The 27821-nt window shown below is 38.6% G+C and overlaps 2 protein-coding genes across 34 annotated transcripts in view; one reads left to right on the top strand and one right to left on the bottom strand.

The window, feature by feature from the left end:
• DNAJB4 (DnaJ heat shock protein family (Hsp40) member B4) overlaps positions 1 to 22179 on the bottom strand; it is a 40259-nt gene extending 18080 nt beyond the window's left edge. For 3 of the 14 annotated variants that reach the window (XM_054691279.1, XM_054691276.1, XM_054691273.1), the window contains exon 1: positions 21668 to 21837. Coding sequence is in view for 1 of the 14 variants with exons in the window: in XM_054691277.1 (XP_054547252.1) it covers positions 21172 to 21189 (18 nt within the window). In the remaining 13 variants the exon portion in view is untranslated. The other 11 variants (XM_054691275.1, XM_037499787.2, XM_037499791.2 and 8 more) reach the window with 9 other exon arrangements.
• Positions 22180 to 22317: 138 nt separating this feature from the next.
• FUBP1 (far upstream element binding protein 1) overlaps positions 22318 to 27821 on the top strand; it is a 31973-nt gene continuing 26469 nt past the window's right edge. For 7 of the 20 annotated variants that reach the window (XM_037499772.2, XM_037499777.2, XM_037499768.2 and 4 more), the window contains exon 1: positions 22319 to 22576. In XM_037499772.2, the coding sequence (XP_037355669.1) occupies positions 22457 to 22576 (120 nt within the window). In that variant the 5' untranslated portion in view covers positions 22319 to 22456. Of the gene's footprint in view, positions 22577 to 27821 lie in introns of all 20 variants that reach the window. The other 13 variants (XR_005122983.2, XM_037499764.2, XM_037499766.2 and 10 more) reach the window with 4 other exon arrangements.

A 27821-nucleotide genomic window follows, 5' to 3' on the forward strand; every position in this document is an offset into this window, starting at 1 on the left:
TTTTGGCAGGCTTTGGGGACTTGCTCTGGGCCAATCCCATTTGGATGGAGTTTTACCCACAAGGGGACGGGTAACTTTGGGTGCTTGATTTAGAAACTATATTCTTTGCCTTTCCTGTATTGTTTCCTAATTGTATTAAAGTTCCTTCCCATTAAAGTCTCATATGTTTTGTGTTGATGCGGCGGATGGCAGAACCCGTTTAGAGCAGGCAGGTTTGCGGGGTTTGGGCTGCCCCTCTCCCTGCCCTGTAACAAGTCTGCCTGTTTCGTTCCCCACTCTGTCTCTGGTGAATCCTCTCAACCCCCACACCTCTGGCCTGTACCCCAGTTCTTGTATGCATAAATAAATCTTAAAAGAAGCAAAAAAATGATGAAATGAAGAACTGAACAAATGAGATGAAAAATGTATTGGAAATAGTGTAGATCATATGGAAAAGAGAATTAGCAAGCTTAAGAAATGATTCAGGTAGAAGAGGACAGAGAAATAAGATTATGAAAAAGGGAAGAAATCTTATGAAAATTATCTGACTCATTAGGAAATCCATCATAAGAATAATGGAGAAAGCAGAAAATGCATTGAAAAAAAAAAAATGGAGAAGTTCCCAAACCCGGGGGAAAAACTAGATATACAAGTCCACAGAGCTAATTGAACTTATTATTGCAATACAAAAAAGACCTTCACTAAGACACTTTCTCTTAGAATGTCAAGCATCAAGGTGAAAAAAGGATGGTAACCTACTTACCTCCCAAAATTAGGTTATCAGCAGATATCTCAGCATAAGCTTTACAGGCTAGAAGAGAGTAGAATGACAGTCAAAGTATTGATAGACAAAAACTTCCAGTTTACAGGCTAGAAGAGAGTAGAATGACAGTCAAAGTATTGATAGACAAAAACTTCCAGTTCTGAATACTTTAACTGGCAAAGTTATCCTTCATGTAGGAAGGAGAAATAAGTGTCTCCAGATGAGTAAAAGCTGTGGGAGTTCATTACCACCAAATCTAAGAAGTTGAAAGGAGTTATTCAAGTTGAAATGAGAAGTCAACAGTACACAAAACACTGATTTAAGGTGATAGGATTAGAATGCTAATCTTTTTAAGAATGGTATGTTAAGGGGTCTCCCTGGTGGCACAAAGGGTTAAGACACAACCTATGAAACAATCCGCATTCACTGAAGTGCGAGTTCATTCCCAGCCAGCCAGGGAGCTACCCACATGGTGCAGCAGATCTCTCCTGACTCACCTGCTGCTCCCCTCAGCATTGACCTGACTTAGTCAATCTGCCTGTTCTGTTTCCCGCTCTGTCTCTGGTGAATCCTCTCACCCCCCCACACACCGCTGGCCTGTACCCCAACTCTTGTATGCATAAATAAATCTTTTTTTAAAAAAAAGAATAGTATATTAAACTATTAACTACTGCATAAAGGCTAAAAGGAAAGAAAAAATAACTATAGAGTAGTCTACAGAGATAGCTGTCACAAGCTGCAGCAGTAATGCCAGAGACAGTGGTTCTCAGAGCAGTAAAGAGAACTGAAAGTCACCAGGATGGCAATAGGAGATTCCTGAATTCACTGCCAAGAGTAACATCTAACACTTAATCATAGGGACACTGCACCAAGAGTGCACTGGGACTCAAGCACCCTTTGTGCATGAGAGAATGGTGAGATTTCAACAGAGGTGACACTAAAGAGATTCACACTTCATCAAAGAGGAAATGGATGGAGAGAGAAGCCTCTTTTGGAAGTTATGGGCTGGGGCAAGAGACAGAAATAACAGGGTTCTTGACTCAGAAAGGGGCCCTAGGGAAGAGGGCGTGAAGGCAATGTGGAGGTCCATACTCTAGAACATTGGGAAAATCACACAGAAGACTGGGGTGCTCCAAACAGTCTGGGTCCTCAGTAAAGATAAGAGCAGAACAGGCACTCTGGTCTTATTTCCCTTCCCCCATCCCATGGCACTGCTGCTTACTTCATAAGGCACACTGAGAGTACACTAACTAATGAGTCTCTGATCCTTAATGCTAGAAAGGAGGGACATTAGTAGTGTGACAAACATGAGCCACCCCCTTCGCCGCCCCCCCCCCCAGTATTCATAAGGATAGATGGATGCCTCCTGACTCATAATACTGCAAACCAGTTCTGAGTATATGCATGAGCGAGCAAAGGTCAAAAATATCTACTCAAGCAAAATAACACAACCTGTGAGAAAAGTGATACTGCAGTATGATACTATCATACTGCCCTGTATGATACTGCTATAGACATTAAAAATACAAAATTGGCATAAATTTCCAGTAGCATAATGGGCAGACAAAAAAAAAAATGTAACACATGACAACTCGAGACCTCAAGAGAATATGACATCTCAAGGAAGTAAAAAAAATGAGAAAGAGAAGAAAATTCTACAGAATACAAATACAAAAACATGGAAGATAGTAAAACCCTATTGGGGTCAAAGTTGCTATAATAAAGAAACTCAAAGAGATGGATGACAATACAGAAAGGCAAGTCAAAGTGACATAAGGCAATGAAGAAAAGTTAATCAAAGAAAAGCAACAAAATTGAGAAAAACACTAATGAGCTCAAAAATAAAAGTGCAGAAAGTAGAAATTAAAGATTTAAATAAAATAACAGAGATTCAAGATGTAAGGCACTCAATAAAGGAGATCAAGAATTGCAGAGAAAGCTATGAAGCAGAATAGACCAAATGAAAGATTGAGTAAGCAACCTCAAAGGTAGTAATACACAAAGGGCCCAGGTGAAATACTAGAGAAATAAGAGCTGAAAGAAATGAAGCTGAAGCGGCACTTCAGGAATGATCAGACTCCATACGGAAAGACAAAACAAGGATAATGGGTATTCCAGAAGGGGAAGGGAGAGAGAGGTGTGATAGAGACATTATTCAAAGAAATGGTAGGTGAATGGATAAACTGTGGTGCATTCAAAAGGACATTATTTAACACAAAAAAAGAAATGAGCTATCAAACCACAAAAAAGAAAGTAAGGAAACTTAAATGTACTTTATTATGTGAAAGAAGCCAGTCTGACAGGCTACATAATGTATGATTCCAATTATACGACATTCTGAAAAGGCAAGACTATGCAAACAGTAAAAATGTTCGGTTGTTTTCAGGGGTTAGTGGGAAGGAAAGGATAAATAGGTGAATTATAGAGGATTTTTAGGACACTGCAACTACTCTTTATGTAAAATGGAGAGCATATATATCAGTACACATGTCCAAACCTATAGAATGTACAACTCTGAGTGAACCCTAATGTAAATGAAGGACTCTGGATGATAATGTTACATTAATATAGGTTCATCAATTATAAAAAAATGTTTCATCTGGTTGTAGATATTGATAATGGAGGGAGCTATGCAAGTGGGGGAGAAAGAGGTATATGGAAAATATCTTCCATTCATTTCGCTGTGAACCTAAAATTTCTCTTAAAATTGTCTATTTAAAAATTTAAAATGAGGGCCTCCCCGGTGGCGCAGTGGTTGAGCGCTGGGTTGCGAAGCTGCCCGCAGCCTCTGCGGCACTGGTTCGATCCCCGGCTGCTCCCCGGCCACTGGAGGAGGGTCCCACATGGCGTGCAGACCTCTCTTGCCGCCCGCTGCTTCGGTCCTTCTGCCTGCTCTGCAACCCGCTCTGGCTCTGGCGAATTCTCTCACCCTACCGCGCTTCTGACTGTACCAGTGCTTGTATAAATAAATAAATAAATAAATAAATCTTTAAAAAAAAAAAAAAAAGAATTCAAATTTATCATTTGAATAAAAAATTTTCCTATTAAAAAAAAATTTAAAATGAATGGAAAAAGCACAATATTATATTCTTAAAATATATGCTTGATTTTGGAGTCAGAAGGTCTTTTAGCTTTAATTTCTGTTGCTATTTTATATAGCTCAAGCATACTAAATTAATTTAAAGTAGCTTAGGGCAAACTTTTTTTTTAAATGCTCTTGCTTTACTTTTTTTTTAAGATTTTTATTTATTTATGCATACAAGAGCTGGGGTACAGGTCAGAGGTGTGGGATGGTGCGAGGATTCACCTGAGACAGAATGGGGAACAGGACAGGCTGACTGATCAAAGTGCACCGCTGAGGGGAGCAGTGGGCAAGTTAGGAGAGGTCTGCTGCGCCATGTGGGTTGCTCCCTGGTCGGCTGGGGGATCAAACTCGCGCTGCAGAAGCTGTAGACAGCTTCATAGGTGGTAGCGAATAAATCCCTTGTGCCAACAGGGAGGCCCCCAAGGGGAAACTATTATTTAATCATTGAATATTCAATTCCTACTACTGGGCTAGCATAAAGGGTCTACAGATATCTAAAGAAAAAATAAAGACCTAAGATTTTGAATGCTTGATTTCTAATCTCAATTTTTACTTAATAGGTGAGTAATTTAGGTAAATCATTTCTGAGAACCCCTAACTCACAAAGATTATCATAAGAATCAGATATTATACATGAAAGGGCTAAAATTTATATACTGACATGTACATATAAATCATTTTCATCATTCTTAGCTATACAAACTCTTTTGCCACTAGCTGGAGGTCTATTGTCAGTCATCTCTTTAATTGGGGAATTTTACTTCAAATAAGTCCAGAATCACTTTAAAGAACTCAAGGTGTCTTCCAAAATCATGTCTCTTGCCTCGCTACCATTTCAGAACTTTATCTCTGAATTTAGACTTAGTGTTAAAAGATCATTGTTCTGTACAGTTTATCAAACACTTCACATGCTTTTCCCTATGTAATCCCTGTATAGGCATGCACATACTGAAACTAGTGATAAGACTTCAAAGAGCTTTATGATAACTTGCAATCAAAGAGTTAAGATAGTCTTAACACTAGACATTGTTACAACATTAATATAAAGGTGTACCAGACTGTCTAATATTTGACCTGCTTTTTAGATAACATCTAAAAATGTAAAATGTAAAATGAAACGATTGACCATCAATAATAAGATAAATCTTAGCGCTCCATGTTATACTTTCCTAAAATGCCTTCAAGCACTAGGAGTCATCCTTTTCATATATTCCTTACAGGAATTGCTTGGTTTCAAGTCTGGAACTTAGACTAAATTCTCATTCCCATGGAAAGGATTTAGACTTTAAGTGTAAGATACAACACTTAAAAATTTTGTCATGCCTCTTTATCGCTTGGTGAAAAAAAACGAAGAGATTCTTACTCTATTTCAGGCAAGTGTCCTTAACAAACTAAAACCCCACCTATTTAAGATTAAATTGTTCTAGAAATTCTGTTTTTCTTTTCTTTTTTTTTTTTTTTTAAAGATTTATTTATTTTAAAAGTATTTATTTATTTATTTATACAAGCACTGGGCACAGTCAGAAGCGTGGGAGGGTGAGAGAATTCACCAGAGCCAGAGCAGGGAGCAGAGCAGGCAGAAGGACCGAAGTACACTGCTGAGGGGAGCAGCGGGCGGCAGGAGAGGTCTGCGCACCATGTGGGACCCTCACCTGGTGGCCTGGGATCGAACCGGTGTTGCAGCGGCTGCAGGCAGCTTTGCAACCCAGCGCTCAACCACTGCGCCACCGGGGAGGCCCAAGAAATTCTGTTTTTCTTAACAATAAGTGTCCAGCTTTAGGTAATTACAAGTAATTTGGATTGTATTTGGAATAGGCAGTCAACAGCATTTGAGTGCCCATATAAATTATTTGATGGTACTACAAAACTTGAATTAAAAGATGGCTATTATCATAGTGAACATTCTCTATTAAAAGTGTCTCAATCACTCAGCAAATATTTAAAACATGCTGTAAACTAGATAGATACTATCCTTACCCTCCTTCAAATCCAATTCTGGTGAGAAAACAACCAATAAACACATTAATAAATTATATAATTTCAGAAAATTTATTAAAGTATTTTAGAGAACATTTTTAAATGTAAGATAGAGATCCATAGAGAGAAGCTACTGTAGCTAGGGAAGATAAAGGGAATGTCTCTGTTTAACTCTGCTTTTAAAATTATGCTCTAAAGGGTCTCCCTGGTGGTGCAAGGGGTTAAGCACAGCACTACAACCCAATCCCCTGCCTCTGCAGCAAGACTTCAATACCTGGCCAGATAGGGAGCTACTCACATGGCGCAGCAGACTTCTGTCTAGTCCCGCTGCTCCCCTCGGCAGTGTCTTGCAGTCAGTCTGCCTGTTCTGTTCCCCACTCTGTCTCTGGTGAATCCTCTCACTCCCCTGCACCTCTGGCCTGTACCCCCAGCTCTTGTATGCATAAATACATCTTTAAAAAATAATAAAAAAAAATGCTCTAAATTCGGCACCTTTTAAAGGAGGTAGTCATTTGGCTAAAGGAAAAAGATTCATCAGAGAGTGGGGAAGAGTCCAGATATCATGCTTTTTTTTTTTTTTTCATATTACCTTGATCACGTTTCATCTGTACTTTTTTTTTTTTTTTTTTTAAGATTTATTTATTTATACAAGCACTGGGTACAGTCAGAAGCGCCGGAGGGTGAGAGAATTCACCAGAGCCAGAGCAGGGAGCAGAGCAGACAGACTGACGAAATACACTGCTCAGGGGAGCAGCGGGCGGCAGGAGAGGTCTGCACTCCATATGGGACCCTCGCCAGCATCCGGGGATCAAACTGGTGCTGCAGAGGCTGCGGGCAGCTGCACAACCCAGCGCTCAACCGCTGTGCCACCGGGGAGGCCCAGATATCATGCTTTTTAAAAGGTATGAAAAAGACCTCTTTGATTCTATTGTCAAGAAGAAATATAGTCAGATCTCTTTACCTTTTCTATTTATTTTCTTTCCTCATGAACAAATGTGTTAGAAATTAAGTAGTTTGATGTAGACAGTAAATAACTTTGGACAAATAAGAGTTATACAACTAGACTAGAAATTAAGGGATCATCATGGTATAACGGAAAGAACATAAAACCTTGAATTAGAGAATTTGTTTCCTGTATTCTTACCTTTGCAACTTATTGTCTATATAGATTCTGCAAAAATCCTATTTCTCTAAGACTCAATTCTGTTTTTTCTATAAAATGGATGACATCATGTACCTTGATAGATTGACATAAAGACATATGAAAGGGCATTCCAAAGACGTAAACTACTATATAAAATTATGTATATGTTATACATCTGTTCTTAGACATATATATATTCATCTTGGGCTGGAGTGATGGGAATGGGAAAGGCTTTTTAAAAGGAAAATGTGAGAAGGGGGCATGAAATACAGAAATTAGAGAGGAAGGGGGATGTTTATGATTTGGACTGAGTATAAAGTTCAGAAGCAAAAGAATGTAAAATGTATTTGATACAGCAAAGACTGGTCAGACTAAAAGTGTAGGACTTATGGAGGCTCACCTGAGGAAGATGACAACGAAGAGTTATGGTCAGATTGTTCAAAGATTTGAATGTCTTGTTTTACTTAATGACTGCTCCTTCATGGACTTTAAAAAGTGCTAATTAAATAGTTAAGTCTTTGGAACAAGCTTTATAAAACTTGCCTCATTTCTGAAATGTTGATTTATTTTAAAGCTAGTGAAGTTACTTTTTCTGGTTCTATTATACGATAAAGCAATTTTTTAACTGAGGTAACATTTGTTTACAAGAATGTGTATTTAGGAGAATAGGTTCACACCTCCTCAGATGTACACTGCCATACCACATCCACCACCAAAGCGCCCTGATCCCTTTACCATAGACCATTGGGTCCTCTTCCCCTATTGTTCTCACTTCACCATCTCCCTGGTAAAACATTTTTTTTTAACATTTTGGCAGTTCCTCAAACTGCTTTTTTTTTTTTTTAAGATTTATTTATACAAGAACCGGGGTACAGGCCAGATGCGTGAGAGGGTGAGGGACTCACCAGAGACAGACGGGGAACAGAACAGACAGACTGACGAAACACACTGCTGAAGGGAGCAGTGGGCGAGACAGGAGAGGTCTGCCATGCCATGTGGGTTTCTCCTTGGCTGGCCAGGATAGAACCTGCACCGCAGAGGCTGCAGACAGCGCCACAGTGCGGCACTCAACCGCCTGAGCCACCAGGGAGGCCCTGGTAAAACATCCTTAACAAAGTTTCATTAATGTTTTAAACTTCAGACCTCCCTGGTGGCACAGGGGCTAACATCTCAGCACTATCAAGCTATCACCAGCCACTGTGGCATGAGTTTGATCCCCATCACTGAGGCCTGAGTTTGAGCCCCAGCCAGCCACAACCACTGCTCCCCTCAACAGGGTATCTCAGCAGATCTGCCTATTCTGCTCCCCATTCTGTCTCTGGTGAATCCTCACTGCCCCCACTCCACGCACTTCTGGCCTACACCCCAGTTCTTGTATGCATAAATCTTTTTTTTTTTTTTAATTTATTTATTTATACGAGCACTAGGTACAGTCAGAAGCGCAGGAGGGTGAGAGAATTCACCAGTGCCAGAGCAGGGAACAGAACAGCCAGACTGACAAAATACACTGCTGAGGGAAGCAGTGGGCGCGGCAGGAGAGGTCTACATGCCATGTGGGACCCTTGCCTGTGGCCGGGGATCGAACTGGTGCTGCAGAGGCTGCGGGCAGCTTCGCAACCCAGTGCTCAACCCCAGCGCCACCAGGGGAGGCCCTTATTTTTTTTTTTAAACTTCCCAGAGCACCACTAAGATATCACACTAACCTAAAAAGGTAGATAGGAAGAATTTCATTGGACATTTCTCCTTTAACTATTTTCATACCATCTAAATTTTCTAGTACTTTATTACTTATACTAGTAATCCCCACAGTTTTCAAGTTTTGATACTGTGTCTGTGCTTAATTTTATAATACTTTCTCTGCACAAAGCAAAATAATAGAATATAAATTTTATTGGTTTAGTGGTCTTCACAAGAGATTAAAATGAAATTTAAAAAATTTAAAGTACATGCCTTTAAAAAATAAAATAGCTTTAAGTAGTTTATAAAATATTTACTAAAGTTACCAGGGGTCACCCAGGGATCAAAAATACTTTAGATTTTTAAAAAATCATTTTCTTTTTTGAGTATAGAACTGATTTATTCTGTGGTGAGATTTAAATATATCCTAATAAAATAGCCCAGAACAGTTTGCCCTTACCCTCTTTTGTAAGAGGTCACTGCAGGTTTACTAGAGGAATAGTAAATGTATAGTGAGCTAATCTCTATTTTCGCATTTGGGAATCAGTTTTCTACACTACTTTAAGAATACTGGATCAGCCAAAAGAAACTACAGAATTTGACAATTTTAAATAAATTGATGTATGATTATAACACTAAACATATTGCAAGATCACTTATTCTAGAGCAACATTGTTCAAGAGAAATATAAAGTGAGCTACAAATGCAAGTAACATGTAATTATTTATTTATTTATTTATTTATACATACATACATACATACATACAAGCACTGGGTACAGTCAGAAGCGCAGGAGGGTGAGAGAATTCACCAGAGCCAGAGGGGAGAGCAGAGCTGGCAGACTGACGAAGTACACTGCTGAGGGGAGCAGCGGGCGGCAGGAGAGGTTTGTGTGACATGTGGGACCCTCGCCTGGCGGCCGCGGATCAAACCAGTACTACAGAGGCTATGGGCAACTTCACAACCCAGCTCTCAACAGCTGCACCACTGGGGAGGCCCAGTAACATTTAAACATTTCTAGAATTCACAATTTTTAAAAAAGAAAAACACATGAAATTAATTTTACTAATGTACTTTACTTAACCCAGTAAGCCCAAGATATTATCAACTTAATATGCAATCAATATAAAAATTATCAATAAGATACTATACTTTTTTTTCTTGTATTAAGCCTTCAGAATCCAATGTGAATTTTACACTTAAACAGTACCTCAATTCAGATAGTCACATTCAGATACTTGACAACTTCATGTAGCTAGTGGGGATTGCAGTAGATGGTATAGATCTACAGGTTTCTTCTAATCATCAGTGCTAATATTTTTCAGAAACCTCAACCTATGAACTTACACATCTAGAAGAAATAAATCATAACAGATAAAATTTTAAAAAAAAACTTATTTTTACTTATAAAGTAGTATTCCTGTGTTCACTTCAGCAGTGAGCACACTAAAAGTGGAATAAAATTTGTATAGCTCCTGTGAAAGGATAACATGCAAATTCATAAAGTATTCCACATTTTTAAAAAAGATAAATATGTGAGGTGATGAATGTGTTAATTGAGGGGAAGGATCTTTCACAATGCTTATTTGAATTAAATCATAACACTGTTATGATCTTACAATCTGTTAATACCTTACAATTTTACTTTTCAATTATACCGCAACCAATTTGAAAAATAAAACAGTATTCTATTGTTTTATCTACCAAAAAAGATACTTATGAGGATTTTTTGTGATGATACATGTATAAAGTAATGGGAGCCTCCCTGATGGCGTAGGGTTTTAAAGACATTGCTATCAAGCTATTGCCAGCCACTGCAGCATGAGTTCGATATAAGTCGGGCAACCAGGGAGCAACCCACATGTCACAGCAGACCTCTCCTGTCTCGCCCGCTGCTCCCCTCAGCAGTGTATTTCAGTAGATTTGCCTTTTGTGCTCCCCACTCTCTCTGATGAATCTTCTCTCTCTTCCCCTTCCTAGCAAGCTCTCACCCACCTCTGGCTTATATCCTTTCAGAGGAAACAAAGTAGTACACAGGAAAAAAAAAAATGTCTGAGCTTAAGAGGCTAGGCAGGAAATAGGAAAAGTTATTTTACTGAAACTTGGGTTCTTAGCCAAAACTGCCATATCTAGCAAGTATTTAGCAAGTGTATTTAGCTTTCCAACTGTTTCAATTCTAAAATGATTTTTTTGCATTTAAAATAAGCCAACATATAGGTAGTATTTATCACTTAAGACACTGACTATAATTCCAAATCCAAAGAACCTAAACTACTGTAATTTCTTTTTTTTTTTTTTTTTTTATAGAGGCATGTTTTTATTTATTTGTTTGTTTGTTTGTTTTGTTTATACATGCACTGGGTACAGTCAGAAGCGTGGGAGGGTGAGAGAATTCACCAGAGCCAGAGCGGGGAGCAGAGCAGGCAGAAGGACCGAAGTACACTGCTGAGGGGAGCAGCGGGCGGCAGGAGAGGTCTGCGCGCCATGTGGGACCCTCCTCTGGTGGCCGGGGAGCAGCCGGGGATCGAACCGGCGTCGCAGAGGCCACGGGCAGCTTCGCAACCCAGCGCTCAACCGCTGCGCCACCAGGGAGGCCCAACTACTGTAATTTCTTAAAGGACATTCAAAAAAAAAAAACCATTTCTAGGATAATTTAATTTTAGATGGGTTTATGATTAGGTTTTCAGTATTTTAAGATACAGGTGTTTTTTATTAAAGATTTATTTATTTATTTACACAAGCACTGGGTACAGTCAGAAGCGTGGGAGGGTGAGAGAATTCACCAGAGCCAGAGCCGGGAGCAGAGCAGGCAGACGGACCGAAGTACACTGCTGAGGGGAGCAGTGGGTGGCAGGAGAGGTCTGCGCACCATGTGGGACCCTTGCCGCCGGGGATCGAACCGGCGCTGCAGAGGCTGTGGGCAGCTTCGCAACCCAGTGCTCAACCACTGCGCCACCGGGCAAGCCCTGGTTTGTTTTCTTTTTAATTATTTAGGATAAAACAGCAAGTCAAGGCAAGAGTTATTAAGACCCTACTTTGGATAAAATATAAAGCATGATTCCTGCCCTCAAGGAGTTTATAATACAGATATATAAAAGAATACCTGGAACTCCCCTGGTGATGCAGCAGTTGAGAGCTGGGCTGCGAAGCTGCCCACAGCCTCTGCAGCGACGGTTCGATCCCCGGCCACCAGCGAGGGTTCCACATGGTACAACAGACCTCTCCTGTCACGCCCGCTGCTCCCCTCAGCAGTGTATTTCGTCAGTCTGCCTGTTCTGTTCCCCACTCTAGCTCTGGTGAATTCTCTCACCCTCCCGTGCTTCTGACTGTACCCAGTGCTTGTATAAATAAATAAATAAATCTTTTAAAAAAATACCTATTATCTAATGCTGCTTTTGCCATACAGTAGACCACTTAAGAAACTGTAGGCCCACAAAGCCTAGAAATTTAGTCTGGCCTGTAACAGAAAATGTTTTCTGATATAATAAAGTTTTGTTATATCCAGTAAGCTTTAAAAAAAAGTTTTCACTAAAAACACTGTTTTTTCACAATGAAACATCTATCCAGCTGATAGTAATAAAACTAGTATCCTGATTCTCATCTGGGAATAACTAAGAGGACTGTATTAGAAAATTTAAGGTGATAAACTAAAGGTTGCCATGTGTTTTAAAAGATTGAGAAAAGACTTTAATAATTGCCTTCTAGATCATCTTGTTTGACCATCTTCAGCACTCTTAGACATAAATGACTTTGGCTGTTTCCCCAAATCAATTTACTCTGAAATTAGTTGACTCTCATCATTTGCCACTGTTACATTCCATGAAGTTGCCACAGATGCTGAATTAGCAAGTACTGAATCACTGACAGTAAGGGAACTGCAGTTAAGTCATCTCATCACTATATAACCTTGTTTTATGTTTTTCATTAAAGACACTGAACTCATGATCAATAGCACTAGAACTCATGCCTGAATGAAGCTTATCAAATACATGTATTTTCTCTGTAAGATGTAACATTGCCTTCTTGTGATTAGAAACTCTAGAGCACGTTAGCACTGTGCTAAAAGATATCTTTAAAGAATAAAATCTGGGCCTCCCTGGTGGGGCAAAGGGTTAAGCACAGCACTGTGAAGCTATCTGCAGCCTCTGCAGCACGAGTTCAATCCCCAGCTGGCCTGGGAGCTACCCACATGGCGCAGCAGACCTCTCCTGACTCGCCCACTGCTCCCCTCAGTAGTGTATTTCAGTCAGTCTACCTGTTCTGCTCCCCACTCTGTCTCCGGTAAATCCTCTCACTTCCCACACCTCTGGCCTGTACCCCAGTTCTCGTATGCATAAATAAATAAATCTTTAAAAAAAAAAGTGAAATCACCAACAAAATGTACAAAAATAAAAAATCCACTAATCAGACCATAAGTAAATAAGTATATTTGTTTACAATAGAGCTGAAATAAGACTAAGTACTACTTCCTTGAGCCTTAGCTGGGAAGTTGGACTCATTTTTTTTTCTGCTCTCTGCACGTCTACAGTTAATTGGGAAAGCACTGATCTCAGAATTATCAATAATCAGTTAAAATTATTTTTGAGCAATAGTAACATTAATAAGTATGCAGGAACCCAAAGTAATCATCTTGGAGTATTTCTTAGTACAAAGCAAGTGGTATGTTGTATGTGTATTCCCCTCTGCCTTACTCCACACTTAGCTTACTACTGCTTGGAGATAGTCCCCAGTTGGGTAAATACGACTCCCAGTTCAGATGAGGGTCCCCTGACCTTGCATTCCCACATTTCCCCCAATATCTTTAGTATATCACTTATCAAATATCTATGACCAGGGCCTCCCTAGTGGCACAAGGGGTTAAGCACCGCACCATGAAGCAATCCGCAGCCTCTGAAGCATGAGTTCGATTCCCGGCCGGCCAGAGACAAATCCACATGGCAAAGCAGACCTCTCCTGTAGCGCCCGCTGCTCCCCTCAGCAGTGTATTTCAGTCAGTCTGCCTGTTCTGTTCCCCATTCTGTCTCTAGTGAATCTTCTCACCCCCACATGGTGGCCTGTACCCCAGTTCTTGTATGCAAAAATAAATTTTTTTTAAAAAGTTAAACTTGGTCAAGGTTAAATTGGAACTTAGGTAACAAATGAATTGAACCTCATCAAGCTCCAAAGTCTATTTGAAGTGATCAGAGTTGTGAATTTAAAGAGTAGACACACTGAAAGATAAACATACTTGAGAAATAGGCTTGAGAAAAAGTACCAAGAGAAAAAATGGGGTACATCAGTAAATAAGTTTAAGTGATGAGTTCAAGTGCTAAGTTCAATACTCTCTTTAAAGAACATTAGAGTTAAACATTTTGAGTGTTCTGGATTAAAATGAGATGTAAACTGTGGCACTAAGTAGGCAGAAAACTGCATTTTGAGTGGTCAAGGATTGAGTTATTGAAACTATGTGGGACACATTATTTTATGTACTTGGGTTAGAATAGTGACTAAAACAGACAAGGTGCCCTGTGGAGCACAGATGCTGGTGTAAATAGACAATGAATGAGTAAACAACTAGAACTTTGGCGTGTATGGAGTTCTGAACAAGCAGTCAAGTACTCAGTGGTATCTGTCTTGAGATGAAATTCCTGGTTGTGGCCTGGCTGTCAGCTGAGACCTATACTCAGGGCTATAAACAGAACACAAAAAATGGAATGACAATCAGAATAGCAATGACTAGCCTTTATATGACTAGTTCAGACAAGGAAATAAATGTTGAGTGAATGAATGAATGATCTGATCATCAAGTTCTCCCCATTCTAACTCTTCATTGCTAATGAACTTGAGATTCTTCTTTTTCAGAGTGATGCAAGTAACAGCCTGAAAATACGGAATCTTCACAAAGTGATTCGTTTCATTCAACATTTCACAGACAAGAATAAGCTCCTTGAGGGGAGGGATATTTGTCTTTTATTTACTCTATGCACAGCACTTAGAACAATGTCCCACAATTTTACTGAATTTAATGAATAAAGGTATAGATTAATAAGTATCTACTAGATATCAGATATTATGTTAATCTCAAAGAAAAATAAGATAGTTCCTGCCCATAAGCAGTTTATCCTTTAAAGGCTTTAACTAAAAACTCTCATCTTCACTTATAACAAAGTACAGAGTCAAAGAGCAAATTTGATAAGAATCTAAAAGTATTCCAAATATAGGGCCTCCCCGGTGGCGCAGCGGTTGAGCGCTGGGTTGCGAAGCTGCCCGCCGCCTCTGCAGCGCCGGTTCGATCTCCGGCTGCTCCCCGGCCACCGGAGGAGGATCCCACATGGTGCGCAGAGCTCTCCTGCCACCCGCTGCTCCCCTCAGCAGTGTGCTTCAGTCCTTCTGCCTGCTCTGCTCCCCACTCTGGCTCTGGTGAATTCTCTCACCCTCCCGCGCTTCTGACTGTACCCAGTGCATGTAGAAACAAAACAAACAAACAAATATAATAAATAAAAACATGCCTCTATAAAAAAAAAAAAAAAACTAAAAAAAGTGCAATTCTGTCTTGGAAAATTAGTATTTGGATCATTAGGTACAATTAGATAACCTGTTACAATGGCTGTAAGTCGTCGGAAAATAGTAATTTCAGGTGTTTTGAAAACATTTAATTCTTTTCGCTGTCCTTTCAAATACATTTTTTAAAAAAATGAACTGAGAATATCAGTAATATGAAGCAACATAAAAGAACAAACAGAATCAGAAGGCAAATTCCACAGAGATCACTGCTATAAATAGAATCATGGAAATGTCAAGACAGAGAAGCAAAGTTCTACTAAAAAAAACAACAAACTGTATACCAAGTGAGTTTTACATCTCATATCCACCTATCTTTAGTTAAGAATATTGTTGGCAAAGATCTTCTATCTCCTAATAATATAGCTCAAGAAGTAAACACAGATGTCTTGATTATAAAAATCAAGCTGATTTTGATTCTGCAGAGATTCAGCTCCTTGCACTTAAGCAGAAAACCTACACCTGAAACTTAACCCAATCACTACTTCTTCAAAGAGAAATTATTTCATGAAATATAAAACATTGGACTAACAATCTAGCCTTGACTCTGCAGTTGTCACTGTGCACACCGCACTCAAGCAATCTGGGTCAATTTCCTCCACCATAAAATGAAAGAAATGGAGTAGATGATTGTCAAAATGTTTCCAAGTCTGACATTCTAAGAATAGTTTGAGTGAGGCTTCCCTTCAGTGCCATCTACCCTGAGAGGTCAGCCAATATTCATAACCAGATAGTTAACAATTTGTTGACCTCTAGCTTTGCAGGAACATGATTAAGTATAACATTTAATTTGATATTTGTTAAGCTTTTAGCAACATAAAAGCACTAAGTTATTCTGGGAATTTCAAAGAGTAAGATGCTGTCCTTGACCAGCCCTTTTACACACAGGGGAAAGAGAGGACAAGAGCTTTATATTCAGAACATTTACTAATCTACCTGAGGAAACAAAATCTACTAAACTCTGCATTTATTACTTTTCGTGTAAAGGGTAGTTTGATGAGCATTAAGAATGATTATGATGGGTCTCCCCGTTGGGGCAGCGGTTGAGCGCTGGGTTGCGAAGCTGCCTGCAGCCTCTACAGCGCCGGTTTGATCCCTGGCCGCTGGGCGAGGGCCCCACATGGCGCACAGACCTCTCCTGCCGCCAGCTGCTCCCCTCAGCAGTGTACTTCGGTCCTTCTGCCTGCTCTGCTCCTCGCTTGCGGCTCTGGTGAATTCTCTCGCCCTCCCGCGCTTCTGACTGTACCCAGTGCTTGTATAATAAATAAATAAATCTTTAAAAAAAAAAAAGATTATGATGCTTACTTTTTAAAAATGTATATCCCCGAAACATACAATAGGTCCAGGTAGAGCCAAAGTATCCACATTTTTAAAAAAGTTACCCAAAGATGCTGATGGCCCTTTTTAGGAAACACTTCCCTAGCCTACATCAACAAAAAGTTAATAGCGTTCAAAAATTAAAATGTTCCTAAACCTTGAGTTCTCAAGACTACATGCCCACAGCAACTAGAGAACAATACTGTAAGGCATTAAAAATAAGCAAAAATCTGACAGGGCATTAGATTTCAGTTCTATCTCAGTGGTTCTCAAGTTGGGGCTGTACTTTAAGGCTCACCCTAAGAGGAATTTACAGATACAGATACAGACTAATTAAATCAGAGTATGAGTGGGGACTGGGGTCAGCCTTCACATTTTAAAAAAGCTTCCTGTAACCAAAGCAACCACTGAGTTACATAAAATATCACTGGAAAAGACACTGATTACTTAGGTAAAGGTTCATCAAAACAATTTTTTATCTGGATCATTATTTGGCTAAAAAATTAATGAAAAAGATAAACAGAAGTGAAAGGAACTGATAAATATATGATGCAGGTAAGGAAGGAAAAAAGACATTGTTGTGATCATAAAATACAGGAATAAAACAAGTAGATATGTGATTTATTTTAGACATTTTGGTTTTGAGACAACATGCAAGATGAGCCTTGAGATATAGCTGCAGACACAAGCTTAAAAATACATTTTGGAAACTTATAGGACCACTTTAAATTATGAAAAATTTGTATACACACACATACAGACACTCACCCATATCCAAATAGTCCATGCTACATGCTATAAATCCCATTACAGAATTAGCTAAAATCATACAAGAACTGGGTAGTAAATGCCAGTTTTTTGAGAAAACATGCTTTTCGGAGTCCCAGATTATGGGGATTACTTTAGATCTGGAAAGTAATAAGACGCTGGGAGTTTTATGGTTTACCAGCAGAGTTAGGTAACTCACTAGGTAGTTCTTACTAAATAATGATGTTCAGTTTTCTACATTCCTGTTTACAGACTGGATACAAACTAGCAGCTCTCTATATTTACTGAAAGACGCCTTCTTTATGATAAAGGCTATTCCTTTCTCATCAGATTTGAAGATCCTTTTTGAGTTGAATGGAACTTTAGCAAAGCTGTCCTCTTACCCCATATTCCTTTCACCTTCATTTAAGAGGTACTCTTAAAGAGCTGAGAAACTTAATTTTAAAAAGAAACTTTGTCTCAAGCATTAATTGTTCTAAAATATTAAACTGTAAAGAATTTTACTCAGAATTCTCAGAAAAGTCTAATCTAATAACTCTTGATATGCTTCTTGTGGCAGATGGGATACTGATAACTTTGTAGAGAAATCCTACACATAGCACAAACAGTATCATGGGTAAATAGAAAAAATTAATTCTATCCTTTCCATGAAAAGGCTTACAATCTATTTAGTGATATGGACTACACATGAACCCCCAAACAATGTACTTGAAAAACATTATAACATTAATCATCATCAAATATATACATACATACATACCATAAAGCATTAAATGCAATTAACAATATAGAAACAACTTTTGGAGGGATGAGGGGGAAAAAAAACAACTTCTATCATGCTTTATAATATATAGGATCTTTAAATTTTGTAATTTATTTTTATTACCTTATACTAAAAGCCGCTTTCCCATGAACAATTTTGGCATAAGTCTTGGTAAAAAATTAAAATAAGTATCTTTTAAAAAACTAAGTTGTGAACTATAACCTAGAGATTAGAGATGATTTTTTTTTAATATACAGATTCTTCCATTCTTCCAAGTCAGACTGCCTGGGTTCAAATCATAGCTCGAACATTAACCTGTGACCTTAAGCAAGTTAGTTAACCTATCTGCTATTCCACCAAAATAGGAATTCTAATAGCACCTCTCATAAAATCATTGTGAGAAGAAATGAAATACATGTAAAACTGAGTGCTGCATATATATAGCACTAGCTATTATTAGTTATTGCTGTGTTTTAGAGTGTGCCATGCACTGAAGACAGAAAAAAAGACATAACCCTGTTATGTATTTTATAATTTAGTGGGGAATTCCACATAAACAATAAATGATATGGTATTATTAAAACATGGTACAGAAGAACAAATAAAAATCTCTAAATTTGAGACTTCTAGACAGACTTTCAGGAAAAATATGGGAATTAAACAGGGAAACAGTAAAATGGAAGGGGTGGAAAGTATGTTCCTGACAAATAATTGTTAGGAGGTAGGTGATCAGTTTATAAAGGTAAGGAAGGAGAACTGTACAACTTGGCAATTCAAAAATGCCTGTTCAAAAAGCCATAACTTTTTCACCAATAACTAATCTGTTAGTATGTCACAGATTTACCAAATCCAATAGTGAAAAGCTGACTAAGAAATAATCACTCAATATGTGGTAATCACTAAAGTAAAAGATAAAATAACCTTTCTCAGTACATTTGCCAGACCAGCTTTTATTATCTTTACTATTCTTTTTATTCTGTCAATTAGCATAGTCTAAATGCTCCCCACTAGATTTCCATAAGCACAAAAACAGACTTTTGCTTCACCCTGCAAATGAAATCTAAAGTACCAATTTTCTGTAAGTGTAGCTATAGAAAACAATTCCTGTTGTTTAGCCAATCTTTCAAAACACAATAAACCAATTTTAGATAAGCAACATCAACTTCGAAGATTTACATTTGCAAAGAAGAATAAACACAGACAAGAGTCTGAGTTGATGAGTTACAGTGAAATTATCTAGAGTAACAAGCAAAGCACACAATGGCTTTGAGAAGACTATGAATTCAGAACTCACTCACATGGAGCCAAATAAAAGTCACTAGTTACAGTTTTCCCACAATCATTCACTGAGCAGAATCGTGGGTTTCAACCAAAACTAAAATTTCAACATAATTGTTTAATACAACAAGATTATAGAAGTGGAATGGCATGGATTATCCTTTCCTGATGGTGAAATACTAGAGGCTAACTACATGTCTATTAATACCAATTTCCATTTGCATATACTTTATGGTTTCTGAAGAGTTCAGAGATAAAGCATTGGAAAATGTTAAGGCAGTTCATGGTCATTACGTAGATGAAAAATCTAAATACAGACTAAATCATCTGCCCAAGATGATAAAATGTATTTTTTAAAATACATTCATCCAACAAGTATCTTGAATGCTTAGACAATATGCTAGGGACTGGTCAATGGCAGAGATAGACAAGGTTCTTGCTTTTCAGTTTACACTCCCATAGGAAAAAAAGACAATAAGCAAATAAACACATAGAATTTTAGATAAATGCTATGAAGAGAACAAGGTAATCACTAAATAGTACTACCCAATATAAGGGTCTATGTCGATTAACTGTACTGATGCTCGAATAATGATACATAACCGTATGAAGGTCTGTTAAGAGCACTCCAGGTAGGGGAAACAGCAAGGATAAAGTCCCACAGGGAGCAAAGATCTTGGACAATTTTAGTGGTCAAATAGCTGAAGTGGAGTGAGGAAAGGGTGTTTATAGACAGTGTTCTGATTATATGGAATCCTTCAGTCACTCCAGGAAATAGGATTTAAAGTGCAATTAGAAAGACGTGAAGAACATCTAATTTGTTGTTTTTTTTTTAATTATCCAAGCTGCTATGTAAAGAAAGAACTGTAATACAAGGTAAAGGTACCCTTGAACTTCAAAAGCGCTGGTCTATTATTCCATGGAGAATATTCCTGGGGAACAAGTGCATGAGTCCTTGTTACTTTTGAAGCCACATACATTTTTAAAACTTAAAATCTCACAATGTACAAAAGCTAATTATAAAGCTGTGAAGGATGCAAGGGGGAAAAAACAACTAGCAGGCCATTGTAGTAATGACTTGGGCACAGTGAGGTGAAAGGAATGGAATTTGGAATAAATGTTGGAAATATAATAGATCTTCCTGACAGAGGGAGGATACAAATCAAAGCTGACCAGTGGTTCTCAATAGGGGATGATTTTGCCTGGCAGGGGATATCTGAAATGTCCGCTGACATTTTTGGTTGTCACAATCGCTGAGGGTATGCTAACTGTCATCTATGGGTAGTGATCAAGGATGCTGCTAAACATCCTACAATGTACTGCAGAACAAAGAATTATCTGGCAAAAGCTGTCAACGGTGCTAAGCTTGAGAAATCCTGATCTAGACAGATTCCAATCAATTTCCATTCTAGAATACTCATATATCCAGGAGAACCTGGAATTAAAAAAAACAAAACACCAACCTAGAAATGGAGGTGATTGCCAATATTTAGACAACAAAGATTGTGGTATACATGAATTAAGTTGTAGGTAAATTATGTTACTCTACGGGTAACATCGTATTGATTGGTAGATAAGTCTAATCAGCAAAATTTAACAGTATCAGTTACTGATACCATTTGTTGGACAGACTTTCTCAAAATACAAATGAAAAATTTCCATTTCATGATACCACCCAACCCTGCTATGCATGCTTTTTTTAATGCTTAAATCTCTAGTCCAATTTATTCTCTTTCCCAAATACAAATTCCCCCCAAATCTAAAGGGGTGGCTATAAATACCAATCAAGATAAAGCTATAAATGGAAAGATAGTAGGAAAAGCTAAGGGGAAATGATGGCCCATTTGTATCTATTGCATACACCTGTTTATCTGACTTACTTGAGTTGGTGGACACATTAATACCCTCTATCAGGAAGTCTGAAGCACACCTCTAAAGGCAACAATGGGAAAAGCACTGTTTTAGTCCTAGTTCACAACACACAATGTCAAAGTTGGAAAAGTTCACTTTAACTCATTTCTTGTTATATAAAAGGTAAGAATTTGGGGAAGGAAAGTCACTATGATGGACTTCTAACTCGTCCTAATGATTCTGGGAACTGCTACAATTAAATTACGTCCCGCAAGCAGCTCAGGGCCTGAAAGGACTTGCTCATTGAAGCAGGCATGACAAAATACAAAATATGATCTACTCCTGGGAGGGTAATTCAGAAAATTACATTTGAATCTCACAAGCTGGGGCTTAAAAAGCCACCAAGTCAAGTTTGACCAAGGAATGGACGCTATTCTTAAGTACAAGGACCTCAACAACTGGCCGTGGACACACACGATACTAGGTTACTAAGTCTAGTTAACACTGAATTTTAGGCACACTCACATTTTTAAACAATTTTCAAAAGGGCGGTCATACTGTTACAGCCTCATCCACATTTACACAGAAACATCGAAATCAATTTGAGAATTAGCTGAGGCCTCCAGCCTGAATTCACCCCCACTTCTGATAAAAGCCCCCAAACCTGACACTGTAAGTGAAATACAGGGACACTTTACTACCCTGAAAATCAAGCCGAGGTGCCCCTAGGCCGGGTGGACGTTTTCGGCAACATCACCGCGCGATGTCTTGGGCGCGCTTCCCCCAGGCGCCCTCGGGTTGCAGCGCTCACGAGAAGCTGTTGCGTCGCCGTTACGCCCGCCGACGTCACACCCTTCCCCAAGAAATACACAGAATAACTCAGTGGAAAATTCATCCACACTACCTCCCTGGGGTGGCGACCGACAAGAAACTACTACTTCTTTACTTCAGGTTTTCAGCTACTCCGAGCCAATATCACCCACCACCATCACCACAGAAGCGCAACCGCACAGACGCAAACCAACAGCGCGCGGAGAGGAGGCACCAAAACAAATCCCATTCTCGCGAAACTTCAAGATGACTCTCGCGACATCTCTGGCTCTCTTTCCACCCCCCGCCCCCGGTCTACCTCCTACACTAGCTCGTTCTTCAAAACATCGCGAGATTTTCTTCTTTCAGTCCCCGCCCCTTTACGGCACGATGGTCGCACAAGAATGTGATACAGCCTCGACGGCCGCCATTTTCTTTCTTTCTTAGCAGTTGGCTGGGAGAAGGTCTCTGCGAAGAAGCGGTAGCGGCCACTGTGCTGTAGATATGGCAGACTATTCAACAGTGCCTCCACCCTCCTCTGGCTCAGCTGGTGGCGGAGGCGGTGGCGGTGGTGGTGGAGGAGTTAATGATGCTTTCAAAGATGCGCTGCAGAGAGCCAGGCAGGTAAGTCTGGACCGCGCGGCGGGATCCCCACCGCTCACGGTAATTGGCCGATGGCTGAGTAGGCCGCTACTCTCGCACATGAGGAAGAGGGAAAAAGTGCCCTTCCGGGCCCAGAAATGTGCGGAGATTCACGGTTCCCCCACGTTGGTAATAGCTAGGACTGGGTTTTGTGTTCCTGGTGTCTAAGGCACTTAGAAACCCAACGCGTGCTACGCAAAAAAAAAAAAAAAAAAAAAAAAAATGGCTTTAGGGCTTTCTGCCGTTTCCGCAGCCCTCGTGTTTCTACAAGGAGTTCATTTCCCACTGCCTTTTCCTGAGAATGAATATCTTCCATGGGATAAAGCGCGCGTAGTAAAACACAATAGTATGGAAGGTTCTGGTAAGGAGTTTGGAGAAGGACTGGGGTCTGCCCACAGAAGCCATAGGGAGGACAGGGTTATGTCTCCGAAGCAGTCTTGACTACTCTTTCGGGGGATCTCTCGCAATTAGTCTTTCGGGACCGTTCACGTTTACACCTACAAGGAAGAGAAGTAAGGGAGAACTGGTATCCCGGGTTGAAATCCTTCCTCGGAGCGGGATTTACGTGTCAGTCTGTTCTACCAGTCCTTCCCCCTTATTTCTCAAAATGGCTTCAGGCCCATTATATCCGAAGTTTCAATTTGAATCTGCCTCTCTATTCAGAGTCGTAAAGTAAGTAGACTTCTTTGTATTACGTAGGTGCGTACAAATGCCCTAAAGGCACTTCTTTCCCAATCTAAAACTTAAAAAAAAAAAAAGGGCTATGTACTTTAGGAAATTTGAAGATTGCTTAGTTGGAACTTTACCTTTATTAGATAATTCTTAATTATGATTTCAAAATGTATGGACTTGTATGTAAGCGAAAGAGTCATTCTTATGACACTGCATATTACGTGCTGGACCTATTCCGCAGTTTTATGCGATAAGTAATTAGACATTCTGGTAACTTTTGATTGCTTTAGTTCACCTCGTTCACTTGTTTCTTTACCCTGCAGTTCCATGAAATGATTATTTGAGTCAAAATTCATCAAATATTTACTGATGTAACAAATCGTTGTTATTTTCATAATGCAACCCCATTATATAAATGTACCGATACCAGTTCATAATTACTAATATTTAGCGGGGTAACAAAAAGTCATTAATGCGAAGTCTTTAGAATCAGTGCTAATTCTGATTTTTCTTTTTTCACTTTTCTGAACTTGTTTAGCGACTGAAACGGTTATATGACAGGAATTCCGTTATCGGGGTTATATTAGATTGGGCTGGAAGACTCACCTGAATTATTTTATTCATTCAACATATTGGAATATTTGTGCCAGACACGCTATTTAGGTACTGCAGACTTTTAATATGTGGATTGGATTCTGCCTTCTAGGAGGAATGATATAGTCAAGGAACCAAATGTAAATGTGTATATATATATATATATATATATATATGTGCTTGATAGTTCAGAAAGGAAAGAATAAAATATGGCCAGTGTTAATTCATGCTCTTGTTCTATAAGCATTTATGGATTTCCTGCTATGAGACTAGATGAGTGCTATGAAGCAGGCACTGTTCACACCACCAGGGAGTGGGGTGCCCAGCTGCTTTAGTAAGGCACTGATAATTAAGGCACTGAAAGATGAGTGAGTTTGACCAGTTGAGCATGTGCATAGGTGAATGGGGCTTGGGAAATAGTAACCCAAGAGTGAAGTCCCTGGAAGATAATATAATGTTAGATGGAGGAGGAAGGGTGGAAAATGAGATGAGAAAGGTTTTTGTGAGTGCAGCTCCTGAAAAAACTTTGCGTTGCCGTGCTTGAATTACAAATTGAACGATAATTTCCTAGTTTAAGCTGGGTTTTTTTAATACAGAAATTGTCTAGGGTAATATAATCTGCCCTGATCACTCTGCTATGATGTGATTCTTTACAGATGTCTTTGCTGTAGAGATTTGTTTCTTTACAGAATTGATCTTAAATCTGACATCCCCAAATTTAGCTTTTGAGTTGACTTAAAATTCCATTGCTTGCTTTTGCAGATGACATGTTGTTAATATCTGGACCCCTTTTTCCTTATTTATATTATCGGGATATTTTTCCAAATTCCCATCAAACCTTGTTTGTTTTCTCCATGCAGAGTGTTGTGTTGTGTGGAAGGGAAAGGTTTAAAGAATTGTGTACAATGGAGGATGCTATTGGCATTTTTCGCTGGACAGTTCTTTGCAGAAAAACAGGACAAGTGATTAGGATCCCTAGTCCCCACCTGGTATTTACTCTGGCTGATTGTTGCCATCTGGTAGTTTAGGTCCAGTTGCCCAATAGTTTTTCCACAGAATCCTGATAGTTTATTTTTTTAGTGTGAAATATCCAGACTTTTAAAGTACTCTGAGCTAAATTTCACACAGGAGCACCAGATTGCTTTAGCTTAGGGTTTCCCATCTGTATACTGCCAAAATTTACATTTTTGCATTTCAAGCTGTAACTCCAGAGAGGAAGAATTGGGGTGCTTTGAGTATGTCTTTAGTAATCATACTAAATAACAAGTTCTGTCCCTGAAACATTGGAAAATTAAGAAGTACTCTCTTTTTTATTCCTCAGGTGTTATATGTGTAGATAGATGTGAATAAGAGAGACTAGATGAGTGCTAGTTCATAAGCTAAGCAAGGATAGCCGGTATCACTTTCCCTCAGAGTGAAATTAAGTTAGTCATTCAGTACTCATTCTTGAAATCTCTTACCTGGAAATTGTAAAAGTGACTCACTGCATTATGTTTGAATGCAACGACAATTTTGTACAATAGATTTGTTGACTTGATGATTCTCACCATCAGTGAAAACTTGCATTGAGTATTTTTTTCCCCAACATTTTGTGACAGAATAGCGAAGCTTGATTATGCTAGTGAAAGCAAAAATTCCTGTGTTGTAGAGAGGGAACATTGTTAATGAAATGATGTGCTCGTAATATTTCTGGTATCTTTGACACTTCACATTTCTATTGCATGGGAACTGAATCCATCAGGACCTGGTTCATAGTATTAAATACATTGAATCAACAGGTATCTGCAGCGATTTAAAATGGTAAAGAAATTTTGTTTCGAAGATAAATTGTTTTTTCAAATTTATTTCTTAAATGCCTACTTTCATGGCCATGTCATTTCCTAGGGATACAAAGAGAAATTGTTTACCATATTCATTTACAGGCATTTTTCACAAAATGTAACTGTCTTGGTCAGGATTAAATAAAAATTTGTTACATTTTAAAAATCAAATGTTTGAAGTTTTTTTGTGAACTTTGCTTTAAAGTTGAATTGTAAGTATGCTGATTTTTGCATAATAACTTGATATTTATGTATTGTGTACTTGACTGTGCTAATAAGCCTGTCTTGTATTCATTTCTCACAACCATCCTACAACATAGTGTAGAAACTATTTTCCCTGTTGTACTGGTGAATGAGGCACAGAATGCTTGCAAAAATTTGACAAGGATGCAGAGCTCTAGAAAGGAGTAGGTAGATACAGAATCCCTAACTTACTGCAAACCAGTCAGTCCCTAAAGCCCAAGGAATCGTATAGTGGACTGAATAATTGCAACTGCCAAATTCTTGGATTCTAGGAATAGTTTCTGAAAAGAATGAGAAATGCCGATACAATGAAAGCCCCAAAAAAGGTTTTTTCCTTATTCAAGAACTAGAGCAAGGTCTTTAGTGGAAAACTTGAATTACTGTAAATTGAAAGCAAAGAAATTGTCAGCATTTAATTCTAATCTAGTAAATATATCTAGTTGGAGGTTGAATTTTAGGAGTTAACTTTTTCTTAAATGAATGCATTCAGTGACCAAGGAAGTGTACATTTTCTATGATTTCTGAGAGTATGGTCATATCAGTGTTTTATCATTAGTGTGTGGGTTTTGAAATTTTGAGGAGGTGTTTTTTGGGTGACCTAAGTATCAACTTTCCTTTCATTTGGATCATTTTAGAACTATTCAGTGAATAGAGAGTTATAAATACATGTCCTTTATCTGTGCAGGTGTCCGTTGGAGTAAAGTACTGCTACTCTATGTAGACTCAGAACACTTGAGTATTCACAACTTAAACCATTTTCCTACTGGTAGTTCTCTTTTCTGTGCCCTGGAATATTTCTAACATAGTGCGTATCTATGCCCAGCAGTGTATTGAGTGCCTAAGAAACAATTCAGATATTTTGTGCTTTAAAATGGGGGAGTGGGGGGCAGCTTTCAAGTGTGATAAGGAAAAATTTGTTAGTTATACATTTTTATATTTAATCTAATTTGTGGTAGATGTTTGCATTTACAAAGAATTCTAGGAGCCCTAGAAGTAACACTTAATATATGGGAAGTAATTGAGAGAAAAGAGAGAGATTGGACTTAATTGATACTTAACTGCATTAAAGTATTGCATATACTTTATCTCCAGTTTCCTGATTGGGTTGGGTTGGGTTAGTTCCATATAAGGCTCTTGAAGGAATTCCAGTGACAAAAAGTTGAGTTTTCTATTTAATTTTTTATCGTGGAAGATTTCAAACACACTGGAAGAGTTGAAAGAATGGTAAGTACAATGTAGTTTCATGAGCCCATTATCCATCCTAAGTGATTAACCCATAAGGTAATTAGCATGAAGTTATGTAGAAATTGGGACATCTCCACTTTTGACTTACTATGTAACCTTGATTACCTCCAGAGATTTTTTTCACTTGTAAAATGGATATCTTATCTCGCTAAGTACTCTGCCTTGTAGAATTGTCCTGTTGATTCAGTGGCACAGTGATTTTTTAGAGTGTGAGATTTGACTTAAAACTTTCACTTACTTAAAAATATTTGTTCCATTTACTCTTTCATAGAAAAAAGCAGTAAATATTCACTGATTTGTGCTCTTTGTGATTATACGATTTTTAGTCAGGCGCAAGCAATTACTTGCTCCACTCAAAAAGTAGTGACTTTAATATAATTATGGTTCTGTAGCTAAGGCTTTCTTAGAGGTGCAGCTTCCCAGGCTCTGGTGTCTTCTCTTCCACCCCCCATGTTTCCTTACAACAAGATTGTCCAATAGAAATACAATGCAGGGCACATTATTTCATATAATCTATTAGATCCAAAATAACTTTTCAGTGTGTTCAATACAAGAAATTTTGAAATGCTTTACATTTTTATATTCCAAGTTTTTTCACTATCCAATGTATATTTTACATCTCAATTTAGATTAGCCACATTTAAACTACTCAA

The sequence above is a fragment of the Talpa occidentalis genome, unplaced genomic scaffold, assembly GCF_014898055.3.
Source record: "Talpa occidentalis isolate TD23 unplaced genomic scaffold, MPIMG_talOcc4v2.1 talOcc4.9, whole genome shotgun sequence".
NCBI classification, from domain to species: domain Eukaryota; kingdom Metazoa; phylum Chordata; class Mammalia; order Eulipotyphla; family Talpidae; genus Talpa; species Talpa occidentalis.